Consider the following 23,943-nt stretch of genomic DNA (forward strand, 5'->3'; position numbering starts at 1 on the left):
GCAATGAAACAACTTGCTTAGCGACTGAAGCATAATGTGTCAACAAGATGGAATTCCACTTTCTAAAGGCTAGAGTGCCCACTCAATAGAAGAAAGCAATACATGATTACTGCTTAGAGCTTGTGGCGCAATGCTAGCAACTCAGCATTTAGCAATAATAGAAAATGTCTGTCTCATTTTCATTCCCCTTGAAAAAACTCCCTATGCAACATTATGAAACACTCCTGCTGTGAGTTGGTTTCTTAATCTCAGCAATATCTTCAGCTATTACTTTATCCATGGTAATACCTTTCTGGTGAATTTTCTTAAAAGCAAAAATTTAATGACATATGGAACAAGGACAGATACCTGAAATGTAATAACAAAGAGTAACCCTTCAATTTTACCACAGCTACTAGATAGCAGCTCTCTCCTATTTCCATTTTAGTGTTTTGCAAATGACATAAAGGTCTCAAGGTCTTTTCTTTTCTGAATTATTCCTCTGTTTTTCAAAACCTCAGAGCCTCTTATTTCTGCACCTGCTTCAACTTTCATTCCCATCTTAAAATCGAGACAAAAAATCAGATCATTGTGCACACAGCCCTTCTTCACCCATGACCTTTTATTCATCTGATTATAAAATTAAAAAGATCTTTTTCAGTGCAAATATCTTCAAAGATTGTCTTGAATTACCACTACTCATCTTGACCATCTTTATATCCTGAAGTATTTTAAAAGGTGGCTATTTTCTCTTTACATACAGTCAAGATTTTGCTGGCACTGCTACTGAAGAAGCAACGCACCTCTTGAACCAAACATTTATACCTAGATATCAGTTTGAAAATAAAGTCTTTTACGTTAGTCAGACTTTCAAACATTTTGATCAGGCTATAAATACGGAATAATGTGCCAAAACCAGACAAAAGAGGGATAGAAACTGCACAAAGTACATGCTGATCATGACAACATATTGCATTAGAGCTGAACTTTACAACAAAAGACTTATAACTACCAGATGTGGAAACTGCTTTTCACTTCTCGAATGGGGTACCCTTACAAACTACTATGCACTTTCATATATATGACATAGTTCTGAACCAGTATTTGCAATCTAACTCAGGTCCCAGAGGGAGTGTAAGTGCACTCACATAGCACTCCAACCGAGATATAAACCCTTAAAATAAACAACTCCACTCCAGAAGGTTAGAAGGACACACCCAACTAATAAAATCATCATTTGAATTATCAAAATTAAGTGAATAGGATCTGGCTGCTTGGAATTTTTATAATTCAGACTTGTCTCCTCAAAACCAAGCATTTTTCCCAATTATTCAGGGTTCGCCTACATGCATATTATTGTGCTTAACAAAGGCATCACTGAAGATGAAACATGCGTGCTAGGAAATGCATGAACAGGAGATAACGAACCACAAAAAAGAGCTTTGCAAACAACAGGAATGTGTATTGCACTTCTCATGTAACTATTTTAGAGTGTCCCCTATTCTATTAAGCTTTCTGAAAAGGCAGACAATTATTAATTCTACCAATATGCTGCAATTGCTTTTGACGTGTGCTTCGTTAGCCATGGAAGAAGAATGAAAGAAGAAATCAATGGGAAAAAATTGCTGGGAAGAGTAAAATTGCCTTAGGGATTTTGTTCTACGTAATACAATGGCCTAGGAATTCTATTTATAAGGAAGACATGGCATTTATATCTATTGATTTTTCAGGGACCTCTTGCAGTCTGCAGTCTTAAAATTTCACCTGTCCTAGAAGGGTACACATCTTTCGTGAAATCTTGATGTTCTTCAATGGCATTATGCTTACGGAAAAGTAAATATGGTGTAACAGAGGTGAAATAACCCAAAATTTTTTGCTCCCTTTGCAAGGCTATAAAACTTCCCATATCATTTCACATTTGATACACTGAGGTTAAGTACTCACTTGCGGACTGGACTTTCACATTAGGGGATCCAAATGAAGGACCACAAAAACATCAGTTATGACAGCTTGTTCCTAAGACCATTTAAATTGTCACCCAGACCTTAGGATAGTTTGGAGTGGTCTCAGGACCTCCATGAACCTGGCTATAGCTTAGAGTCAGGTCTCCTAGCAAGGGATTATCAAACCACAGAGGATCTCTGGAAATACATTCTTCTTGCTTATGTAGACTATGGTAGGAATGAGCAAACTCAAGGTGAAAAGATCAACAGGGGCTCTATCTCCACTACCCCCGATCTCCCATTTCACCCCATTCCAAGGGACAGGTCAACTGATATTGCATGTTGCGTAATGTTTATATGGTTGTGGAGCAAAGGCTGGGATGCAATCACACATTAGTCAGTTATCATCCTACTGAAAGATACTGACAGTGGACGTTTTGCATGAAAGATGAGCTGTATGTGTAGAAACCAAAGCATACTTTTGAACAAATTAGTAGTGTAGTCCCTTTTGAAGCTCCATTCTAACCGGCTTTTAACTCCAAACTTTTATTTAATATGTAGGAAATAATATACCAGTACAATATAAACCAAGACCAAAATGTTTTATTCATAGAGCTTTTGTATGCCTTGATTACCACAGCTTTTTCTGTACCTAAGCCAGCTGGTACAATATGTACTGTCTTCTATGTTTTGTTGCTGTTTTCTTGTATTAAATATGTCAAAATTTTATATCTGAGCAATAAAAGTAGGTCTGATGCATAGTAATGAAGGTAGAACAACAGTGTACCATGGTAACACCTTGGTAAATCAATTAATATATTTATGGCTAATGAAAAAAAAAAAGAAAGATTAGCTAAGAGTGAGGTCAGTCAGTGGTTCCACAACATGGCTTTGGGTGAAGACTTCTCATAATCATTAAACAGATATCTGCATCCTACTTTTCAAGTCAAAATAAATGTCTCTTATTCTATTTCTTTGCTTGACAGCCTGAATAATGCCGGACTGCAGAGAGTACTTAAATGTAAGCCTCTCTCCTCACCTTTTTGGTACAGTTCTATCTAGATATTTACCAGGCTCTTTCTGGGCCCCATATATTGCTGTTTCCAAACTTCCTGAGACAAAGCAAAACTACCATCTTTAACTTCCCCAAAGGCGCTTTTAGCAAATTAGGAGCACTCTCTTGACTCACATTTAGCTTTGACACCAATAGTAATGACTTTGCAAAAGAGATTCCAGTTTCTCATTCCACATAACACAAAAAGAAACTGAGGAAGGCAAAATGTCTGTATCCTAGCCTGGCTCAGTTACCTGTTTATTTTTCAATGCTCTTTCAGATTTGGTTGGAGCCCTTACATGTTTGGGACTACCTCACACAGTTTCCTCTCTGAATAATTGAATATTTATTTCACCTCAGTCCCTGAGCTAGCTTATTCTCTGTTTGCTTTCTTCTGCCTCTCCCTTTCTAAAATGGCTTCTGAAAATCCTTATAATTTACTGTCTCGACTTTCTCTTGAAAAGGTACCCGTCCTCCATCCCTTGATCCATCTCATCACTTAATCAAAATCCTCAACTACTTGACAGTTGTTAGCTATCTTTATACTGCAATTCAGGCCTGAACAATCAGTTTGTTCTGTGCAGTTGACAACCACTTCTCCACAAGGGCTTCTGGGTGAATAACAGATCGTTTATGTTAGATGTAACTTCTGCTGTTAGCGACATGTTATCAACTCTGAACTTTACCCAAAGACAGAGGTTCAAATACCCCAAAAGAAATTCTATATAGCTAAAGTATAGCTTAAAGGATAACATATTCATAGAGAATCTCTAGATTCACATTGCCTTCCTTAATTCTTTGCTTACCAGCTTTAACAAGGAACATGTCTCTAACCTAAGCTGTACAGGTAAGCATTGCAAGGCATCTTTTGCTACCTTTATTTGGATGGACAAAAGGGACATTCTTCATCTTGGGCCTTTCTTTGAGCTTGTAAATCACTGTGTACACTTGTGAGGGAACCCAGAGCTCTGAAGTGGATGTGCCTGTATTCTGTAAAGAAGAGTGGAAGGCCTTCACACTAAAAAAGGGCAGGTTTTGTCTGGGGAAAAAACCCAACATAGTTTAACTTTCTGAATAGAAAATACTCAAAGTGACTACAGAAAACAGAGTAGAAATAAATAGCTTTCCTAACTGTCTTGGTGTTCTTGCAGGCGGATCCTTACCTTCAGCCAGCTTTCTCACTGGCAGCTGACTTTAGTGCTAGGACCTTCACCAAAGAAAATCTGTGACAAGCCTTCCTTGAGGTTATCGTTTGGCAGGGTGTGAAGAAAGACTCCAAGACATGTATTTGCACCCTGTTCTGTTATAGATTCTGTAGAAGGGCCTTAATGTTACCCCAATTTGGCTTATAGACCAGCCTCTTGCTTCTTATTTCAGCCTCAGTGAATTCTACCCCTAATGTTCAAGATGTCACGTAAACCAAAACAGAGGGTGAGGTTAAACTCAAGGCTGCAGATCTGGTCACTAGCAAGCACAGCACAGAGTCCAGAAAAAGAAACAGAGCAGTTTGCTAAAACAGGGAATACATCAATGCTTTATGCTACGTACACTTTATTTACAGGGCATTTGCAGATTCAGAATGATGATGAATGAAGCTGCAAAACACAGTTTGATTTACATCATGTCAAGGCAGAGAGCAGAGTAAAAATTTTTTGTGATTTTAACTTTTTTAAGCAATTCCTAATAGTTAATCCAGAGGCATTACTTTTTGTTTACTCAGTCTTGTTTTTTGATACTTTCCCACCTTCTGCTTTATTTTATAGCCCTACGTCTGCTCAGTGAGTCTGGGGAGTACTCTGTTTTACATGCACCACTGCATGGACAGATAGGATGTTTTACCAAGGTCGACAGATGCTAACCTACTCATAGAAGACAAGTTACTGCTATGTCCTAGTTCGACAAACTATTATTCTTCCATGGTATCAGTTTGGGCAACATTAAAACTGCAATAAAAAGTGCATTTTCCACCAGAAAGACAACAGCAAGAGCATGATAATATTTCATAAATATAGATATTTTCTCTTCTCTCATAACCCGCATGGAATTCAGTAATAATGCCAACTACGGAAACAGTCACTTAGTACAAACATCAGTTAGTCACTCTGACCTAACATTTAATAGGTTCTTTTATACGTAGATTTCTCTCTACATATTTCTATTTCCCCCCAAACTTTGATTCTTGTAAAGTTCCTGGTTTTTCTACTGCCAAAAAAATCATTGATCAATATGATCTGACCTCTTAGCAAAAACATTTTCAAGTGTCATCTCCTTCACCTCAGTGGCTGGTCCAGCCTAAACCATGAAAGTTTTTCATAAATCCACCATTAATTGTGTGTTCCTCCTGCTTAAAAGTAATTTTTATGAGAAAACAAAAATATTTCTATATTTGTTCACATCATGTATCTTAACATGCATAAGCAATGTCACTGCAGTATCAGAGTAGTCATTCTCTCTCTCTCCTTTTCCCATGATTTATAAAGAAAGTTGCTGTTAATATAATAATGAATGGTTTGCTCAAGATCCTGTTTGTTTCTGTTGAGTGCTTGGAGAAGAAAGTCAAAGTGCATTTGGATTGTCATTTGCACAGTTCAATTTCTTACTGTTACTACTCAGCAACTTCTTAAACCAAATAAAGCAAAGAATCCTGGAATGGACATAGTCTACACAATGAAGTCATCATTCCTAAGCCATTGTGCTATATTTAAATTGTATACTGAGCTACAGTATCCCACTCTGCTATGAAGGGCAATTCAGAGTCACTGATGGGAAAGGAAAAAAAACCACACATTTCCCCCTTATTCTAACATCATACAATATCAATTGTTTCCCCCACCACTAGTAGGAAAAATGTGTGTTCTTACCCCACAGCCTATTCCATTGCCTGGTTCACATACAATTTTCCTCACTCCTGGTTCAGGAAGCAAACCAGCTCCACAGCCGGGGGTTGGACACAGCACTCCTCCCATCTGCAGCACGCACTCCTCGGCCCCATAGCGCTGGTAGCGGTTGTACTACAACACAACAGACTGGTGTTAAACTTCCAATGGCATGCAACTTTCCCCCCAAACTTTGAGCTTGAATCTATCCCACATAATCAAGTCATCTGTCCCAGCGCTTCACATTCTAAGTCCAGACTATTTGTCAAACGTCTAGAACTTGGAAGTGTCGCTAAATGGGGTGTCACTCTGCGCCAACTCACATCATATGCATCATTTTCTGACTTGCAGCTATCATTTTCACCACCAGAAAATTGTGTGGGATATTAAAAGCAAGAAAACAGCAGACTGTTTCCGTAAGTAACCTCAAGAACTCTTACACTGATATAAAAAAATTATTGTAAACATCATAAGTATAGTCCAACAACAGATACTGATAAACGCTGTATACAGATTGAAAAGAAACCCACAACCTCCCCCAAGGATCTATAGCTAAAAGTACAGTATACTGTTTTAGACCTAAAGGGTTGTAAAAATTGACCAGACAACTTTATTTTCAAGATAAATTTCACGAGACTGACTGGCAAAATAATTCTCTGATATACATTTATTTCAATGTTAGGTGTAGTTCTTATCCAGGGTCTCCCAGGAAATTTTCTTAGTTCTTGCTGTCTTCATCTAGTTCCATCCTAATAGCCTAAAAGGCTATGGGAATGCCTCCATTTTAATGATGGAGACACTGACACAGAGCAACATTAAATAACGTGCTCACTGTATCCTCACTGACAAAAACTCTTACTCTAAAATGACTGATGCCATTGCAATAACTTTCCCTGGTCTAACTTACCCTGCTTTCAGCCTGAGATAAGCTGAGCAAGTACAAATCATGCTGCGTACATGTAAATCACATCCACTCTAGGGTTCTGTGTTGGTGCAGTTCCACACTAGTGGCTATATAACCATTGTAAACCAGGCCTCAGATTCACCTGTAAATCTGGTCTACTGTAGAGTGAAATAAATGAAAGCATTTGGTCCTAACAGCCCCAAAGAAAACAGGAAAATCCAAACGGCCAAAGAGGGAGAGAGTAGTATGAATTTTCTCTGCGAGTGGAATGACTTTATGGTGTACTGAAGGAACAAACCAGAGCTTTATGTTACAGCACTCACAACAGTATTTAGTGCTTCATAAACTTTTATCCCATAACTACTCATGAAAATCCTGTTCCCTTTTTTGGGGGGGGACAAATAAAAAATTCTTTCACCAATCTGCACCCCTATCCAAAGAAATACCACAAGGAAAACTGAAGTAATAGTACCAAAATGTCATACACAAAGGATACAAAGAAGAACTTTAAATTACAAAGACAGGGGTGCCACTGCATATTTTGAGGGTACATTTAAGAAGATTCTTCTACAAATGTTGCCATAACACAACTTGTTACACTGGGTTTTTAAAAATAGTATGTGACTTCTTAAAACACTATACTATATAGACATAAAAACGTTGCATCACAGAAAAAAGAAGTATACCAAACTGGAAGTATCCACCTTTGTCAGCTAACAAAAAATCCAAACAAACTTCTTCTCCAAAGCAAAGCAAAGACTAAAAGGAGAGAAAGCCTTCAAAATGTCACTGAGTGTGTGAGAGACAGCCAGAAGTCCTGAACTAAGGATCTTGGATCTGGAAGATACCAGTATTTTCAGAAATGTACAAGACGTCTGCAAATTCTCCTTGAATGCAGGGGCTCAACAAGTCAACTGGTGTTTTTCTGTTTTATTATTATGCTTGAACCTAGAGCAGTTACATTGGAATTTTACATTGGACTCTATCAATTTTCAGCAAAGCTTGCAATCCTTGCACTAAACACATGCTGAGTGGTCTGAGACATTCTGCTGGCCTTCAACAGAAATATGGGTAACCACAGCTGCAAAACTCTCTGCTGACCTCATTTTTCTTCAGGGCAGAGGCTGGACCTGAAGGTGAGGACAGTGATTGTCTTACCCCATTAAGAGGGAACATTGTGCTGAATGTGGCATTGTTAGCAGCTTCTCATTATGGAGGCAAACGCCAGTGACACTGTAGCTGAGATTCTGTCAGCATTTCCATTATAAATTCTCAGCCAAAAAAAAAAAAGGATGTGCTTTCCAGTCATTAACTTAGCATAAAAGGGCATGATTCCTTCCATCTCCTTTCCATTTTTTTTTTTTTTTTGATACACAAAAAAGGAAGATAGATCTGTCATGTTAAAAAAAGTTACAGAAAGGAAATGTCCGGTCTACCTACTGGCAAGGTGGACAAAGCCGTCATATTCTGTCCACCAAATTTGACATTTTATACTGGTTCAGCACAGGACTCATGCCAAATCAGCACAGCAATCTCTTCAGTGATATTCACACTATAAACGCCAAAAAAATGATCAATTTGAATACAGGAAAGATCCTACTAAATGCATTTGCACATCTTGACATCTAGTTACCAACCTGTTTTCTACCTTCAAAGTCCAGATACATTTTTTAAGATGTCATTTTTTAATTTCTTTTTCCTTGTACCTGTACAGGAGCTCACTTAAATCTCAGCAACCAACTGAAAAATGTAGTGGCAGAACGTATACATGTTTGCTGCCATAACATAGTCATATATAACATATGTGGATTTATATTCTTTATTCAGTGGCCTGAAACAAAACAACTCACTTTACACTAAGGGTGCATTTATAAAAGGCTTGTAAGGACCAAAACACTTATTCTGCAGTGATGATGCCTACACTTGCACAGGTTGCTTGGACTCCTTTTATAATTAACAAGAGAGACAGGATGCAATTCATCTTTTCTCATTTAGACTTGTACTTCAGCAGAAGAAGAACTGAGCCCTGGAGTGCCCTGTTCTATTAACAATAAAGAGAGATCAGAGAATTTGCTAGATATTGACACCTGAAATTAGGTGACTTCCACAATAGCTGCTTCAGTTCCAATAATTCTGATCCTAAGTCACCTGGCCTAAGCTATTGTTGAAACCAAGGTTTAGGTACCTGAATAGCTTAGACTTTGAACCACCTCACACAATTGTAGCTCTTAAAAAATTAAACATCTAGCCTAAACAAATCATAAAGGCTCTAAATATACTGAATGAGAAGAAACAAGATCCCAGGAAGGGAAGTTATCCTGACTTACATGTGATGTCTAACACAGGTAGGATGAATCACTCTGTGGAAGTGCTGTAGTTGAAACCGAGAAAAATAACTTAGGCTAGATATCTAATATATAAAGACCTGCCATTAAAAGATGAATCTAACTCTTCTCTACATCCAAAATATTTCACAATATCTATTACTCAATTATTACCAATGCGCCTCCTATTTAGAGATGCACTCATGTGTAAAACAGTTCTGCAAGCTACAAGGAGGAAAAAAAAATAATCGCCAATTATTTTTAGGAAAAACCTCTTATGAAGTTTAATATATGGGGAACTTGACTGAACTGGCATTCATGGCACCTGATTTCAATTCCTGGCAGCAGCACAGCCTTCCTGTGGTTTTCACATAAGTCACTTATTCTATGCTTCTCATCAGTTCTCCGTTTGTAAGGAGGGAGAATGATACTTGCTGATTTCACTGTAGTGTTAAGAGGCAAAATCCGTTAATAGTCATGAGGACATCAAATACTATGGAAATGAGGGGCATAAAATTACACAGAAATCACCAGCCGTCTACTGCTGCTAGAAAGCAGCTTTTGAGCAAAGCATCTCAGGCATTTATACGCTACTGTAATAAGGTCCTCAGAAATACAGGTAGGTAAATAGTTGCCGGATTCACCATAGAACCATATATTTCAATGCCTAATTGGAAAAAAAAAAAAAAAAAGGCTTTAAAAATATGATCTACTCCAAACCACTTGTGCTAGGACAGCTAAAGGTATATGAACAAAGTAGTCATAAAACATTCTGTGTTTTTTCTCTCTGAAAACTGCATCCTGTCATGAACTTTCCCCTCAGTTCGTAAATTGTCCCAGTCAACCCAATTCTATGCTTTTAATGGAATTAAATTTTGAGTGGAAAAAATTCCCAGCTCTACTTATAGTATTTCAACCATATCATGAAGTTCTTTCATGCAATCTTTGCTCATAAAGACTTGTCAGGGCCTTTAGAAATGATTTTTATAAATTATAGTATGACATAGACATGGAGGCTGGATAATTGTAACCATTTATTCCCTGTTTCCCACTGTCCGGAGTGGAATGGTTTCCCTTGAGTCTTAGAATGGTACCGGGTTTTCAACCAGTGGAAATTCAATCATTTGACATTGTAAATCAAGGGTAATATAAATGAAATCATTGGGCTGACACGGGAATAAAACACATTTAACTGCGGATTGCAGTCTTTTCAGTTACACTGAGATTCAGATACTAAGATAAAACTGTAATGCACCTGGATACACAAAACTCTTGCAAAATACTCTTTGTGAACACAGTGATTCCTTGCCATGTTATTTAATTTGCAAGTTATGTTTGAATATCATAGAATCATAGAGTGGTTTGGGTTGGAAGGGACCTTAAAAATCATCTGTTCCAACGTCCCCTGCCACAGCACGTGCCTTGTGCTATTTTAATTTTGCTTTTACACTTTGGGCACAGTTTTCTTTATTTCACCTTTTTTCCTCACACCTAAAAGCATCTGCTCAGTACTAGCCTCATAAGGAACTTTGGACAAAAGTTCAACAGTAGATGTAAAGCCAAAATTTCTAATCTCTGAAAGGTAATTCAATTACTTGGCTCTTTTAACTGCATGTAACGGTCTCAGAGGAAAGAAAATCTACTTTCTGGAGTCAGATTGTTTTTACTGCTCCTATAAATCAAATAACCATCTGTGTGTTTCAAAATTAGATTGCGGAGGCTATTAGTCCATAATGTAGACTAAGCACTTTATTTATATGTATTATACACAAACGAAAAAAAAAAGAAAAAAAAAAAGGAAAGAATTAGTTCCATAATGTTATTAGGCAACTTAAAGTACGAAACTCTTAGTACTCATGGGGCTAGTAAAAATACTTATAAAAGTGTCATCTGAAATACAGATGAGGAAGAGATGGACTGACATGGCTCTTCACGGGGCACCCTTACTTTTATTTTCCCTGAGTTACTGGGTTCTTTTGCTGAGATTCAGTGAAGTAGATACTGTCTCCCAGGAATTCCACAGGCCATAGGAGTGAACACATGCATATTCCATGAAAGCAAATCTAAGTTACACAAGGGATGGAAGAAGTCCCAACTTCTACATCCACCTGAGGCCCTGAACACTGGGGTTCAAATCCCCTCTCTGAATTTAATGAAATCTGAGGGGAAGTTTCTACAAGCATTGATAGTTGTTACAGACAAGTAAAAAAATGGAAATTTGGGTTCTACACAAAATGACGTATTTTTTGGTTTTGACAGGAAAATAATATCCTTTAAATTAGTTTTGATCACACGTACTTTCTCCCTTCTTTGTCATCATTTTTATTTCAGCTGTTGAACCAAAAAGAAATTACTTTTTCTTGTCTAGTACACAAACAGCAATTTACAAAAGGAGTAAGGAAGTAGAGAGCCTCTGCTTATAACAAGAACTCAAAGAGGATAAAGTTCTGATAATCCAGGAGCAACAAAACTGAGGAACTCACATGGATTTGAATTACCTCTGAAGTCAGGGAAGAAGGTAGTTAGGAGACATACAAAGCAGATATAGCATGAGGAGAAAAGAGAGACACACCACCAGCCATATGAAATTGCAAGACTGTAAAGTTTGTTGTGTAGTTCCAGCTATAAAAAAAGAGTGGTGTAAAGCGGATCAGGAGTTAAAGGCGGTAGCTCAATTTTAGAGAGGGAGTGATGGGAAGATGATGACAAATCCAAAAAGTGAACCAAATGAGATGGACAGAAATCAAATATTAGACAGAAAAGTGGAAGAAAGTGAGATGCATGTAGGTATCGCTCACATTGAGCAGTAGCTGAACCTAGGGGACTAGGTGGGAAAGCACAGAGCTGTAAGGAATTGTGCTGGGAAAAATACAGATTTGAGAATACTATCAAAATAGCAAAGTAATTATGAACTGGAGAAATTATTCAGTGAAAAATTATTCTTTTTTTTTAACTTCATGTGAATTATCGAGAGGTATCTTACATTTTTTCCAAGTGTAATTATCAAAAAATCTTGACCCCCCCCAAATACTTCAGAGGCAGTTTGTAGATCATATTTGACAGTTTCCTGCACTAAATTCAGCTGATTAATTAGAATTGTCACATGACATTATTTTTGCTTGAATGGGTAAATATCTATCAATTAGTTTAAAACTGACTTTACATAAACGTTCTGAAGCACATACTTAAAAAAAAAATCCTCTAGCATATATTGCAAGCAAAAAAAAAAAAAAATCAAAAGAACTTTCCCCTTGCACACACACATATTGTATACAAATTCCTTTAAAACCTCAATTCACGTCAAATGATTTCTGCCCACCCTGTGTTCTTTTAATACTAGATTTCCATATCTCCTAAAGTTACAGCTCACAGCAAAACCTAACACAAGCCCACACCAACTTTGAACAGCATGGGGATGTGCATCTGCAGATTTTCAAAACAGGGTATTCCTTTGCGTAATTTTTCCCCAACTGGCAAGGAAACGTGGGGGGAAAATAAGAAAGGAAAAAAAAAAAAGAAAAGAAAACGAGCGCCCCCATTGAGGCTCACTCTGATTCCGGGGATAGAAACGCCTACAACATTTCTAAAGAAAAAGTGAGCAGTGATATGACTTGCAGTAGCAGCTGATAGGAGAGATCTGTTAAAATTGATCATTCCCTTGTCAAAATATCAAGAAACTGGCCAATACATTCTGCAAAGTTGTCACAGCAGATGATATAGCAGAGAAGCACAGCTATACATTACTTAGCAGCTTCTTTCCTGCCACTAGCATGTCATCTGCTTCATCTGTGCTGTGACCTGTTGGGGGCACTCAGGTATAGCAGCAGATTGCTCGCTCTTGCGTTATTTGTTTTCACTTCCAGCCTTCAGATGTAGCTGCTATTTTATTCATGAATCACAATATTCCATTTAAACAATTAAACAAGGTTTTTTTCTATCACTTTGGGGAGAAGAGGGAAGTTTCTCAGAGTCATTAGGGAGACTCCATAACAGTTCATTGCAAGTCATCTTGCTATGTTGATATAACGTAGTGTTTAGGTCTGAATTAAAGTGTTCTCTCTGCTGTCTCTGGCATCGGCTTGTTGAATTACCTGCCTTCCACCGTACCTGGACAGAGCCCATATTTAGTGCATCTTTAACATGTTTTTGTAAGCAGCTTGTACTATCACCCCTCGTAGAATCATTTGCATTTACTTGCAGAGCCAGCCAGCCTGACAGGGCAAATGGCTACTGCAGGAGACTAGTTTTCTTACATTGGGCTATTTTTCAATAGCCTCCCAGTTAATAAATCTTTCATCCCAATCCTGAACGTATCGCGGGTACCCATGAAGTGAAGCAGTCAGCCAGCAGGTTGGACTGCATCCATTACGCTAGGGGAAAATGATGGATTATGAACAGTGAGATCAAATTGCAAGAAAAAGCTCAACAGAGCTAAGGACAGTTAGAAAGTTTCAGGTTTTACCCTTCCTGGGGCTGCATGTTCAGGACACTCTCTTCACCGTGCACTGGGAGAGTCTTTGAAAAGGAGGTCCAAAACAAACCAGCTTTTGGAAACTTTTCTAGGTCAGACTCTCTGGTACCTTCTCAAAGGGTCAAGTATGAAGTGGGGTAGCAATGTGTTGATAAATGGTTTTTTGTTGCATATTAAGCCAATAACTCTGGAAGCTGGTTTTATGCAGTAAGTTAGGTATCCACAATGCATATCATGTACCAGGGAAGCTTGTACTCTTCTATATCACCACACAGACTAGGATTACCTCTTTCCATAAAGTCTAAAAACAATTCCGTCTTTAAAAACTAACTTGCTGCCACCAACTAAACCCTAAAAAATAGATCTTTCAGCTAGAATGAATTACCTATAAGGTGCAATCCTGAGGGAATAGAAGGCATGGGAGTTCTACCTGTCCAGGAGACTACCAAGAAGTTTGACTATTTGGTCAACTGTTTTATTATTATAGGATTAATTTTAGAAAATATTAATCAGCAACTCATCATGCTTCAAGCTAAACACAAAGCCTTTTTTTTTTTCTCAGCATTAGTTTTCCTTCAATGCTTACGTTTAGATAAAGAAACATTTTATTTGGATAGACAGATAGACAGGCAGCCACATGTTTTCAAGTGGTTTGATCCTGCAAGCCGCTCAAAATCTTTCTCTTTTAATAACATCAACAAAAATTATATATGGTCAGCATTTACAGGAAACAAGTAGTCAATGAACAAAAGGTAGAGACCAGAGGTTTGTATTAGGAACAGTTGATTGACTTTAATTTGACTGAAATTTGGTTGATAAAGGTAAGAGAGTTGATGAAGCAGACTTCTCTAAGGCATTTGTCTTGCTGCCACCTGGCATTTTGATTAAGTGTCTAGAGTGATACAAAATTAACATACTATATATTAAATGGATGAAAATTTAGCTATCTGGCATGTCTAAAATATAATCTTAAATGGGCAATCATTATTAAGCAGGTGTGTTTCCAAAAAGGTCCTGAAGGTATTGGTTCTTGGCCTTATGCCACCTAAAATTTTTATCCATGACTTGGAAGAAAACCAAGAACACAGAACATCTGTGATAAAGCTTGTAACAATTTGAGAAGAGGAGGTAATGAACATGTAACACGGATGGTTAAGTTCATGTTACAGGGGTATCTGAACTGCTGGTAAACTAGCTTCAAGCAAACAACTTACTTTTCAGCACAGTCACATGTGAAGTTATTTTTCCAGGAACAAACTATTACCCACAACTGCAGAATGGGATTTCTGTCTGGGAAGCAGTGTGATGGATTGTGAGCTGAAGCTGAGCTGTGTCCATCCGTATCCAAAAGCACTAAGGCACCTCTTACATCAATAAATAGAAATCTCTAGGACAGAAATGATATTCCTTATTGGGCAGCCACTAGTTTAACTGGAACCCACAAGTTCCAATGGGAATGTCCACTTCAAACTGAAAGATTCCTTCATTGTGCCTTAAACATACTTAGCTGACAGTCTGACTGACAGACTCCCTTTTGCTATATAGGCATTTTTTTTTTTTTTTGGGGGGGGGGCTGTTTCAGGGGTATGGTGGCTTTTTCTGAGTTGCATTCACAGATTGAAGTAATTTTTTATGATGACGATGACCTATTGCCTTGTGACAGGACAAAGACAATGGGAAATGTACAGTGGATACTGAGGAGTGGGAGATATGCAATGTAGGGAGCTACACAGTGGTGCTGGTAGAGTGGTGGAAAGAAAAGAGCCTGGGATTTTTTTGTCTTTCACCACTGAGAGGTATAATAGGATCTAATGTCTGCAAATGATTTGTAAACAAAGAATGGATGTTTTTCTAGGCAATATACTCCAGTTTAAACAAGAATTAATCCAAGAAAGTCATGTAATGTGTATTCTAAAGGAGATCAGAACAGATTATCACAATAGTCCATTCTGCTTTTATAATCTGTCCTTAAATACATAAGCATTTAGAAAATAAATCAAGATTGGACATGAAGCAGTAACATGCCCCTATTATTCTTAGACTGTTGCTTGGAGTGGAAGAAAATATATGTTGGCTGATAATACTGAAATTGTAAGCAGTCTGAATAAAAGAGTGTTATGAGTAATTATGATTTTTTTTCTATCTAGGATGCATGATAACAGAAAAAGATACACTTTAGATATTTTAAAAAAGCAAATATATAACTAAAAAAATATAAGAAATAATTAGATAGTCATGTAAATAAGGACTTTGCCTGAAATTCCTTTCTTCATTTAAATGTATTTTAACTTTTTTTTAACCTTGGTTTTGCACCAACTTCTCCCTAACTGTCAAAGTAAGCGCTAACTTCAAGCAAGAGCTACTGTGGCCATTAGTAGACTCATGATAACCACGCTTTTGTAAGGACAGAATATAATTGCAATATTCCTTATACTTGTATGGTTTTATGGAATAATTCAAGCCTCATGACAATGTTCAGTACTTGCAAAGAAAGACATTAGTTAAGATCGCAATGATAACCACTGTATCTAAACAACCTGTTAGTATAGCCAGTTTCAGAGAAAGGCAAATGTTTACAGGTCAGACCCATTCTGTAAAACAACTTTCCATCTGCATAGTTTTATGCTCCTAATGCATGACGACAAAAATTCCTCATCCGTTTAAGTGTATTCAATACAAAGAGGAGTAATTTCATTATGGAAGTCCGAAAGAATACCAAAAATATTCCAAGTGGCAAAAATACTGGTTTTATGTGATTAGTGAGGCTTTCCTCATCAAACTCCTTTACCCTTTTCAAGGGTTCTTTTATTATTGGACAGAAACTAATTATCTTTTCTTTTGTGGTTCTTCATGGTTTATATCATCCCATTTCTGAAGGCTGTATATGAACATATAATTTAGTAATCTTTTAGTGCAAAGTTGTAAGGGTAGTCAAATGGTACAAAGAAAGTCTTAAGATTACATAAGCAATCTTAAATCTGACATTTCCTAATATCTGAATCTTTCATTTGTACTCTTAACTCTTTTAGCCTTCATTTTTATGTCGACCACTTCCTTTTCTAAAAACCAAACAGAAAAAAAATTATATTGCTCTGTCAGTGGTGAAAGGCTGAGGTCTACAACTCAATCTTCAGAGCTCTGCCAGTGGAGCTATTGAGGTCTGTTTGGTTCAGCCCTCTCCCTCATATTCACAGTGTCTTTGTTTAGCTATTTCCTACTTTTCCTTCAAACCTCTCCTTTTGTCCCACTCTTACTCTGTGTAGCTTCACCTCCTCGTGCAGCTCATTAAGTACAGATCTCACTTTATTTACCAGTTTCCATATTTGGTCATTCCCTTCCTGCCCTTGGTCCCAGCTCCTTGTCAGACCCTTATCCCTACCATTCTGGTTTCTACTCCTACCCTCTTTCACCAGCCAGCCCCATCTCTCTAGTGTCCCCAAGCTTCATCGCACTCAGCCCTCCATTTGTCACCTGGCTCTAACCAGTCTTGTGGCCCCATCAATTTGTTTTATTTCCTCTTCCTAAATCCTCAATCTCACCAGATTCCTGCTTCCAGTATCTCATTTGGCCTAGTCTGTTTTCTGTCTTCTTTTTTTCCCATGCCTGTCAGACAAATCCTCCCACACTCCCCTTCATGATGGGGATTTCCTTGCTGAGGAAAAGCTGAGTCCCTGAGGAACCGCCCAGTTGACTTTCAATAACAACTGAAGTGGGGGGCTGGTAGAGGAAAACTGGAAGTCTAGAAAATGTACCAGCAGCCCTAACTGTAATAAAAACAAAAGGGAGAGTGACATGGAAAGGAGAAGAGACAGGGTGTCCTTGACAATATAATCTGAGCTAAAAACTAAGAAACCAGACTTTGAATTAACATTTCAGGAGCTGCTCCTGCCTCTGCCACAGCCCGCATATAACCTTGTGCAAGACCTTTGATGCCAGGTTCATTAAAAGAAGAAGAGATTCTTATGTTCAACATAGTAATGTTGAACTCTCAGGCCCTCAGTCCCTAGTATCTGCAATTCTATGTCAGGCAGTTAGGTTTTATAGCCAGTTCATTAGGAGAGATACTTCAGAGAGAAAGACAACTTAAATTTCAGAAGCATCAAGCATTTGAAAATTCAACTTGTCTCTCAAAATTTAAGGCCATTTTCTCAATACCTCTGTACATTAATTTCATTATTGACAAGATAATAACTGTGACCATCTTGTGAGTGCTATAAAGCATACTTCACCTTTGCGTTCCTAAGATGCCTCTACAGAAATAGTTTTCTGAGTACAAAGTTATGACAGTGTGCTCCCCCCCAACCACCAACCTGATCTTTATCTCCTGTAACCCTGCCCAAGCGATAACCACCCATGGTGGTCCTAATAGGTTGATCTAGTTGTGAAGGTGGCATCTGGGGCTCAAAGGTCATTTCAGGGAGACAGCTAACAACACAATAGCCAAGGGCTAACTTGAGCATCATGCCCACCTCATCCCAATACTGGTACTATGGTCAATATGCAAATATTACTACAAGTCAATCATACCCCCATAAAGAGTGAATAGCCCAAGAGCCTATTGAGCTCTCCTGCATGGCAGCGGCTGCATGCCCGAATCTCGCCTTGAGTGCCTCTCAAGATTACTCCTCGAGGTTAAGAGATTCCTTGCCGCAACAGATCCTCGGTAAGCGGTTTATAGCATGCTGAACTTCGAAATTCTTAGCTAAGTAATATAAAGGATTAATTGTGCACATATAATCCTTTAGACAGAAACCGTTGACCGAGTCTGGGACTAGGATTGTATCCAGCCTCACCTAGAATCCTCCCGAGAAGAAGTTTAGAAAGCAAGGGGGTCCTCTCTGAAACCTTGGCTCAACAGGAGGGTCTCCCTGACAGTTCTGTCTGACCCTGTCCTCTACGCAGTAAATAATCAAGTGTGCCATGCCATAAAATCTTATTAAAACTGTCCTATCTACTATAAAACTTTGTCAAATAGTTTTTTATATCAATAAGTATATTGCAGCTTCTCTCTTACGAGTGAAGTGCATCACACCATCTGCGACAAAAGCACAGCTATAATTATGAATGAGAAACACTTTTAAAAGACAAAAAAGGCCACAAAAAGAGATGGATAATACCATGTGTAGCTGTAAGTATCAATCCCTTAGTCAGATTGTTTGTCTATCTGCTGTATTAGAGAGCCTGTTTACTGCTGTAGTCGAAAGCGGAAAATCTGTGGCAGATAGCAGATGTACCAATTAATAACCTGTCAAGGCTGATGGATAGAATGAAAAAAAAATCTCGCATATATCTCCTGTGTGATTTTTTTCCCCACATTTCAGGTCATTGGGGGTCATGAGATACACTCTGCCTCCCTGGAGAGAGACGAAACTGTCTCATTAGCGTCTATCTTTCATGACATTAAGAGGCTGCCTTTGAGATGCTAACTCACCTGTTCTTCTCCCAGAATCCTGAAGTGATGAAGCTCTTTAATCAAGGAGTCCGGACAGCCAGCTGTTGGAAAGAAACAAAAATAGGCATTTTAGAGCTTCCTGTCAGTGCAGTTTCAGCATAAGATACATAGATGCAGAGAGGATAGAATATCCAGATTACCATAGATAAAGAAGATTAGAAAGATTAGCCATGGTTCTGCAGGCACCAGAATGCTGAAAACCATCTATCAAATAATCCTTCCACATTTCTGAGCATGCTACCAAGAACACTTAGAAAGGTTATATTCCAAATATTTTAGCCCTTTCCCCAAAGGACTACAAACAAAAGCAAGATGAAAAGGGCAGCACTGTCTGCCAGATACCACCAGCTCCTTAGTGTAAACCAAAAAGCCTGTTAAAAGAGGATCTCACATCAAAACCTTGGAGCTACCCAAAGCTGAATTCTGATCCACACACCAGGTTTGGACTCCTTTCTAAGCATAATACAGGTTTTCCCTGACTCCCTGAAGGATTTCGTAGGCACGACAGATGACTTTAATGTTGATTGTCACAAATATAACCCACTTCTCAAATACGTCGTTGTCACCCACAAGTGTAATACACAAACCACCTATGCAGACAGGGGAGCGATTTGCCAGAACTTTGCAATCAGATTAATGTTCAGTTGCTACAGACTTTCACATCTGTACCAGCCAGTAAGAAAGAATATGTCTCGCTAGATGCCATACACTTTACTGACCTGTTCAGACTGTGATTACCTTCCTGGCGGTGAAATCCAAGGCTGCTACTCAGTTCTGTACAATACTAGACTAATTTCTGGCAAGGGATAAAAGTGCAGACTGTGAAAGCAATCTGGGCTTTATTCTTCTTACCATAAATTGAAGCATCTGCTTGTGAACAAAGAAAATTCCTTAAAAGGAATTAAGAGCATAGTTCTCCCCAGAACATTGGAAGAACTACGATTTTTATCAACCTGCTTTTCTGCTGATGCAACTACAAGTAGCTACCTCTCACTCTTAATGACTGCCATTAGAAGTATGCAAATGAATTTAGACACAGTTGTCAGGAAATCTCCATCAGCACTGTGGCTTCACTCAAAGCCAATGAGGCATGGCCTACACTCAAAACTTCTGTTGGCATAGCTGTCTCAGGGATACAAAGGTAAAAGCCTTTATACTTGCAAGCAACATAACTGAAAAAAGGAAAAACCCTACTATAGACACAATTATAGTAGTACAAGTCTTCTACTGGTATAACTTCCACCTAGGGAACTGATTTAAATGACATTCAAACCAGCTTCTTGCTGGTAAATGCTTTATCTCCATTCAGAGGAGGTACAGGTGGAGAATGCGCTATCAATACAAGTTCATCAGCAAGCCCTTTTAAAGGTAGCCAAGGTTTAAGGTGGCCAAGGTCTAACCGTATGGTAAGAATTATCTGTTAATGGCTTGTCTCTTATTGAATATTAATATTTCCTTCCTTTTTATAAAGCCTATGATATTCTTACAGGTTTCTTTCCACCCACCTCTTCCCTCCTCTCTCACACAAGGATGTTCACATATTTGAATGTGTGTGTTTTAACTCTCAGTTATTTTTTTCTTAATGGGTTCTTATTCTGTTCAACTTCTAGGATACACAGCCCCTGTATCACCTTAAATTTTCTCTACTTATTTCCCCCCTGTTTACGCTCTCACTTTTTATTCTGTTTCTTGTTCTCAAAGCACTTCAAGTTGTCCTTACTACTTCCACTACAAAACCACTGCTATGCAGCATCTGTCTGTCCATTTTCACTGGGATTTACATCTCGATCTTTCAGCTCATCCAGATCCTGAATGTATCACCTCTAACTGTCTAACTAACTTCTTGACCTGATCCCTGATTTGTAGTCCAGAGCTGTTGACTTGTCTTGTGTTTCAGATCAGAACTCACTGCATAAAACAGTGTTCCTCTCTTACCCTCAATCCCTTATGTAATTATTATTTTTTTTTTTTTCTGCATGTAATTTTCCCTGAAAATACAGAATCATAGAACAGTTTGGGTCGAAAGGGACCTTTAAAAGTCATCTAGTCCAAACTCCTTGCAATGAGCAGGGACATCTTCAACCAGATCAGGTTGCTCAGAGCCCCCTCCAACCTGACCTTGAATGTTTTCAGGGATGGGGTATCTACCACCTCTCTGGCAACCTGGGTCAGTGTTTTACCACTCTCATTGTAAAAAAAAATCTCTGCATTAATTGTACACTGCTCTAGGAATTTCTAACTGTAGAGGATAATTATTATTTCATGTAATACTGTGTGTTAACCTTTGGCAGACGTTAGCTTTGTAACACCAACTAAACTGCTTGTCTCTGCTTTTTGCAGTCTTTACAGCTTCTTCTTCAACCAATCATTTCATTCTTCCCTCTTATCTTTTCCAATTTATTATTCACTAAAGCTCTTAAGATGGGAAAGCTTCCATTTTCTTGCCTAAAAAGAAATTCTTCTCTTTCCATTGTCCTTGAAATCATATTTCCTGAATGTCTGTTTCTCCCAGAAATCCATCCCATTCTGCCCTTGTGCATAATTTATATAACCTCCCTTATGTGAACTGCTTACATGCATCCTCTCTTTCTTCCATGTTACAGACTATAAACACTTTGGAACCAAGGATCTTTGTTTGTAAAAAAAATGTGTAGAAGTATGAAGATATATATAGACACATATATAAACACATATGTTTATTTTAATTGTTACTAGTTGTCCACTGCTGCATCCTCTTCCCAGTGCAATAGTTTGTATAGTCTGTTTTTCAGAGACTTGCCCAATCTAGTTTTCAATCTTTTCATAGTCCACACTTCCACAGATCTTTAAAGCTGATTATACAAGAGATCCTGAAGTTACTAGCAGAGAACAAGGAGAGCTTAAAAACCATGTAACCGTTGGCATGATGCTTACCAGCAACAAGTTCAGAAATGTCAAGTGCATGCAATATTAACACATTAACACGTTAACAATCTGCTGTCTGTAAGAAGGCCTTTTATATCTTCATATTGCAGAAGCAGTAATTTGATGAAACAACAGAAATAATTGTTGTCAAACAATAAGGTGAGGAAAAAATGGAAATAAAGAAGAAACGTGGAAAACAAAAAAAAGAATTAAGATCAAAACATCATCCCTTCTTTGTTTGGATATTTCTGGATTAATTTCTGGTATTTCCTATTTCTACTTTAATTTCTTCTGTTCTGTAAGAGGACCTGTGCAAAACATGCTCCAACGCTGTGACCCATTTCTACCAAATATCTGGGAGTTTTGAAAAAGTCTTGGATGATGTTGAATTCCTGCACTGTGACTAGAGACAAAGGCTATAGACAAATAACCATTCCATAAATAAAAAGAAAAGACATTAAAGAATACCTATTCTGCTGAAAAGCATTAAGAACTATTTGTCATCTCACCCACAAAACCACCCATATATCCCTCAACATATTCATGTATAAGCAAACACACACGGCAACTTGAAAATTATTACAAGTTAAGCACAGCACCCGATAGGTTCACTAGCAAACTGTGCACACTAAAGGTTAAAATAAAAATGTATTTTCTAAGTCTCTGATGTGCAACTAGCACCAGCCACATGAAATTAATAATCTGCACTTTACAGATTTCTGCTATTTTGTGTAGAATGCTTTGAGGATTAGTTTTTATACCCTCTGTAATACAGAAACCCTTATAATCAATGGTCTTAGCAATTACTAAAACTTTCTGTTTCCTTCTTCCCATTCATTACTTGAAAAAGTACAGGCATCCATGAAATTTCCACAGACATAAACCAAATCATAGCAATATTAAATAAATCAATCAATAACAATTACACATAAGAGCGTTAAACGGAAATGATGCAAAATCATGGACAAAAGCCTTTAATCAGAAGCCAAAATTCAGGATTGAGGACATCTGCAGACTGATAAAATGGCAGCTAAATTGTTTATTAGTTCCCTCTTTGAGCTTATGCTCTAACCTGTGTGTTTCATATATTCTCGGCTACAATGACTGTTACAGGTTTTTGCTAACTGTGAAGGCAGAGCAAGATGTAAGAAATATAAAATTGATGCAAATCTTTGGTATTTTTATACCACTTCTTTCTCTGACGTAGTTCCATTGACCTCAAAGCAATAAGACCCATAAAAATAATGTGATGTCTTAGGAATGAACCTGAGTCTAAGCAGGAAACTAAGTTATGAAGGGATGATACCCAGTTCAGAGCACCAGCAGCTTTATAAACTCATCACAAGTAATTTCTTTGCTTCTATTTAAGCATTTGTTACTTAAATTAAATTTAAGCATATTATTTGCTTCTAAATGTTCCATCATACCCTAGATTACTTGTTTGAATAATTTTGTTGTTGCTCGATTCTCATATTGCTTTATTATTTAACTCCATATACCGCACTTATGAATGAAAGGTACATTCAAAGTTACAGAAATTTGCAACTGTAAAGTTACAATTTACATTGTGATACCCTCTTCAGAAAGATATAAAGATATTTTTAATCTGTTCATATAAGTATATATATATCTCCAAGGGAAAAATAAAGAAGCAAAATTTAGGAAGGACAGCTTAATGTCTCCTAACATAATAAATCCCCTGATTTCAAGTGGTCTGAACACACGTTTTCAGCTACACTTGTAATTAAACTACGACTCTAACTACTACCAATTTAATTACCCAAGTCTTCACATATTTTTTCTCAGACAGAATTAGCTTCTGGTTTTGTTTTTGCTTAAAATTATCACTGTGTATGACTTATGTTCTCCAGTGAGAAAACAAAGGAAAAATTAAATCAACCCTTTAATATTGCATAAACTGGCAAGCTGAAAGCAAAAAATGACTACTGTTACAAAGACAACTAACTGAAAACCAATGCAAGTGCCAGGGCCCTGAGGGCACCACCAGCCCTGACTGTCCCTGCCTGCCTGCCCCC

The 23,943-nt window shown here is 37.8% G+C and overlaps 1 protein-coding gene across 1 annotated transcript in view; it reads right to left on the reverse strand.

Annotated features, from left to right (window-relative positions):
• Positions 1-5,837: 5,837 nt before the first annotated feature.
• The window catches only part of PARK2 (parkin RBR E3 ubiquitin protein ligase), a gene marked incomplete at both ends in the record, with an annotated part of 403,868 nt that continues 385,762 nt past the window's right edge, over positions 5,838-23,943 (reverse strand). The window contains 2 exons of the mRNA XM_009885674.1: positions 5,838-5,987; positions 18,983-19,044. Coding sequence (XP_009883976.1) covers positions 5,838-5,987; positions 18,983-19,044 — 212 coding nt within the window. The remainder of the gene's footprint in view (positions 5,988-18,982; positions 19,045-23,943) is intronic.

Source organism: Charadrius vociferus, unplaced genomic scaffold, assembly GCF_000708025.1.
Source record: "Charadrius vociferus isolate BGI_N301 unplaced genomic scaffold, ASM70802v2 scaffold995, whole genome shotgun sequence".
Lineage (NCBI taxonomy): Eukaryota > Metazoa > Chordata > Aves > Charadriiformes > Charadriidae > Charadrius > Charadrius vociferus.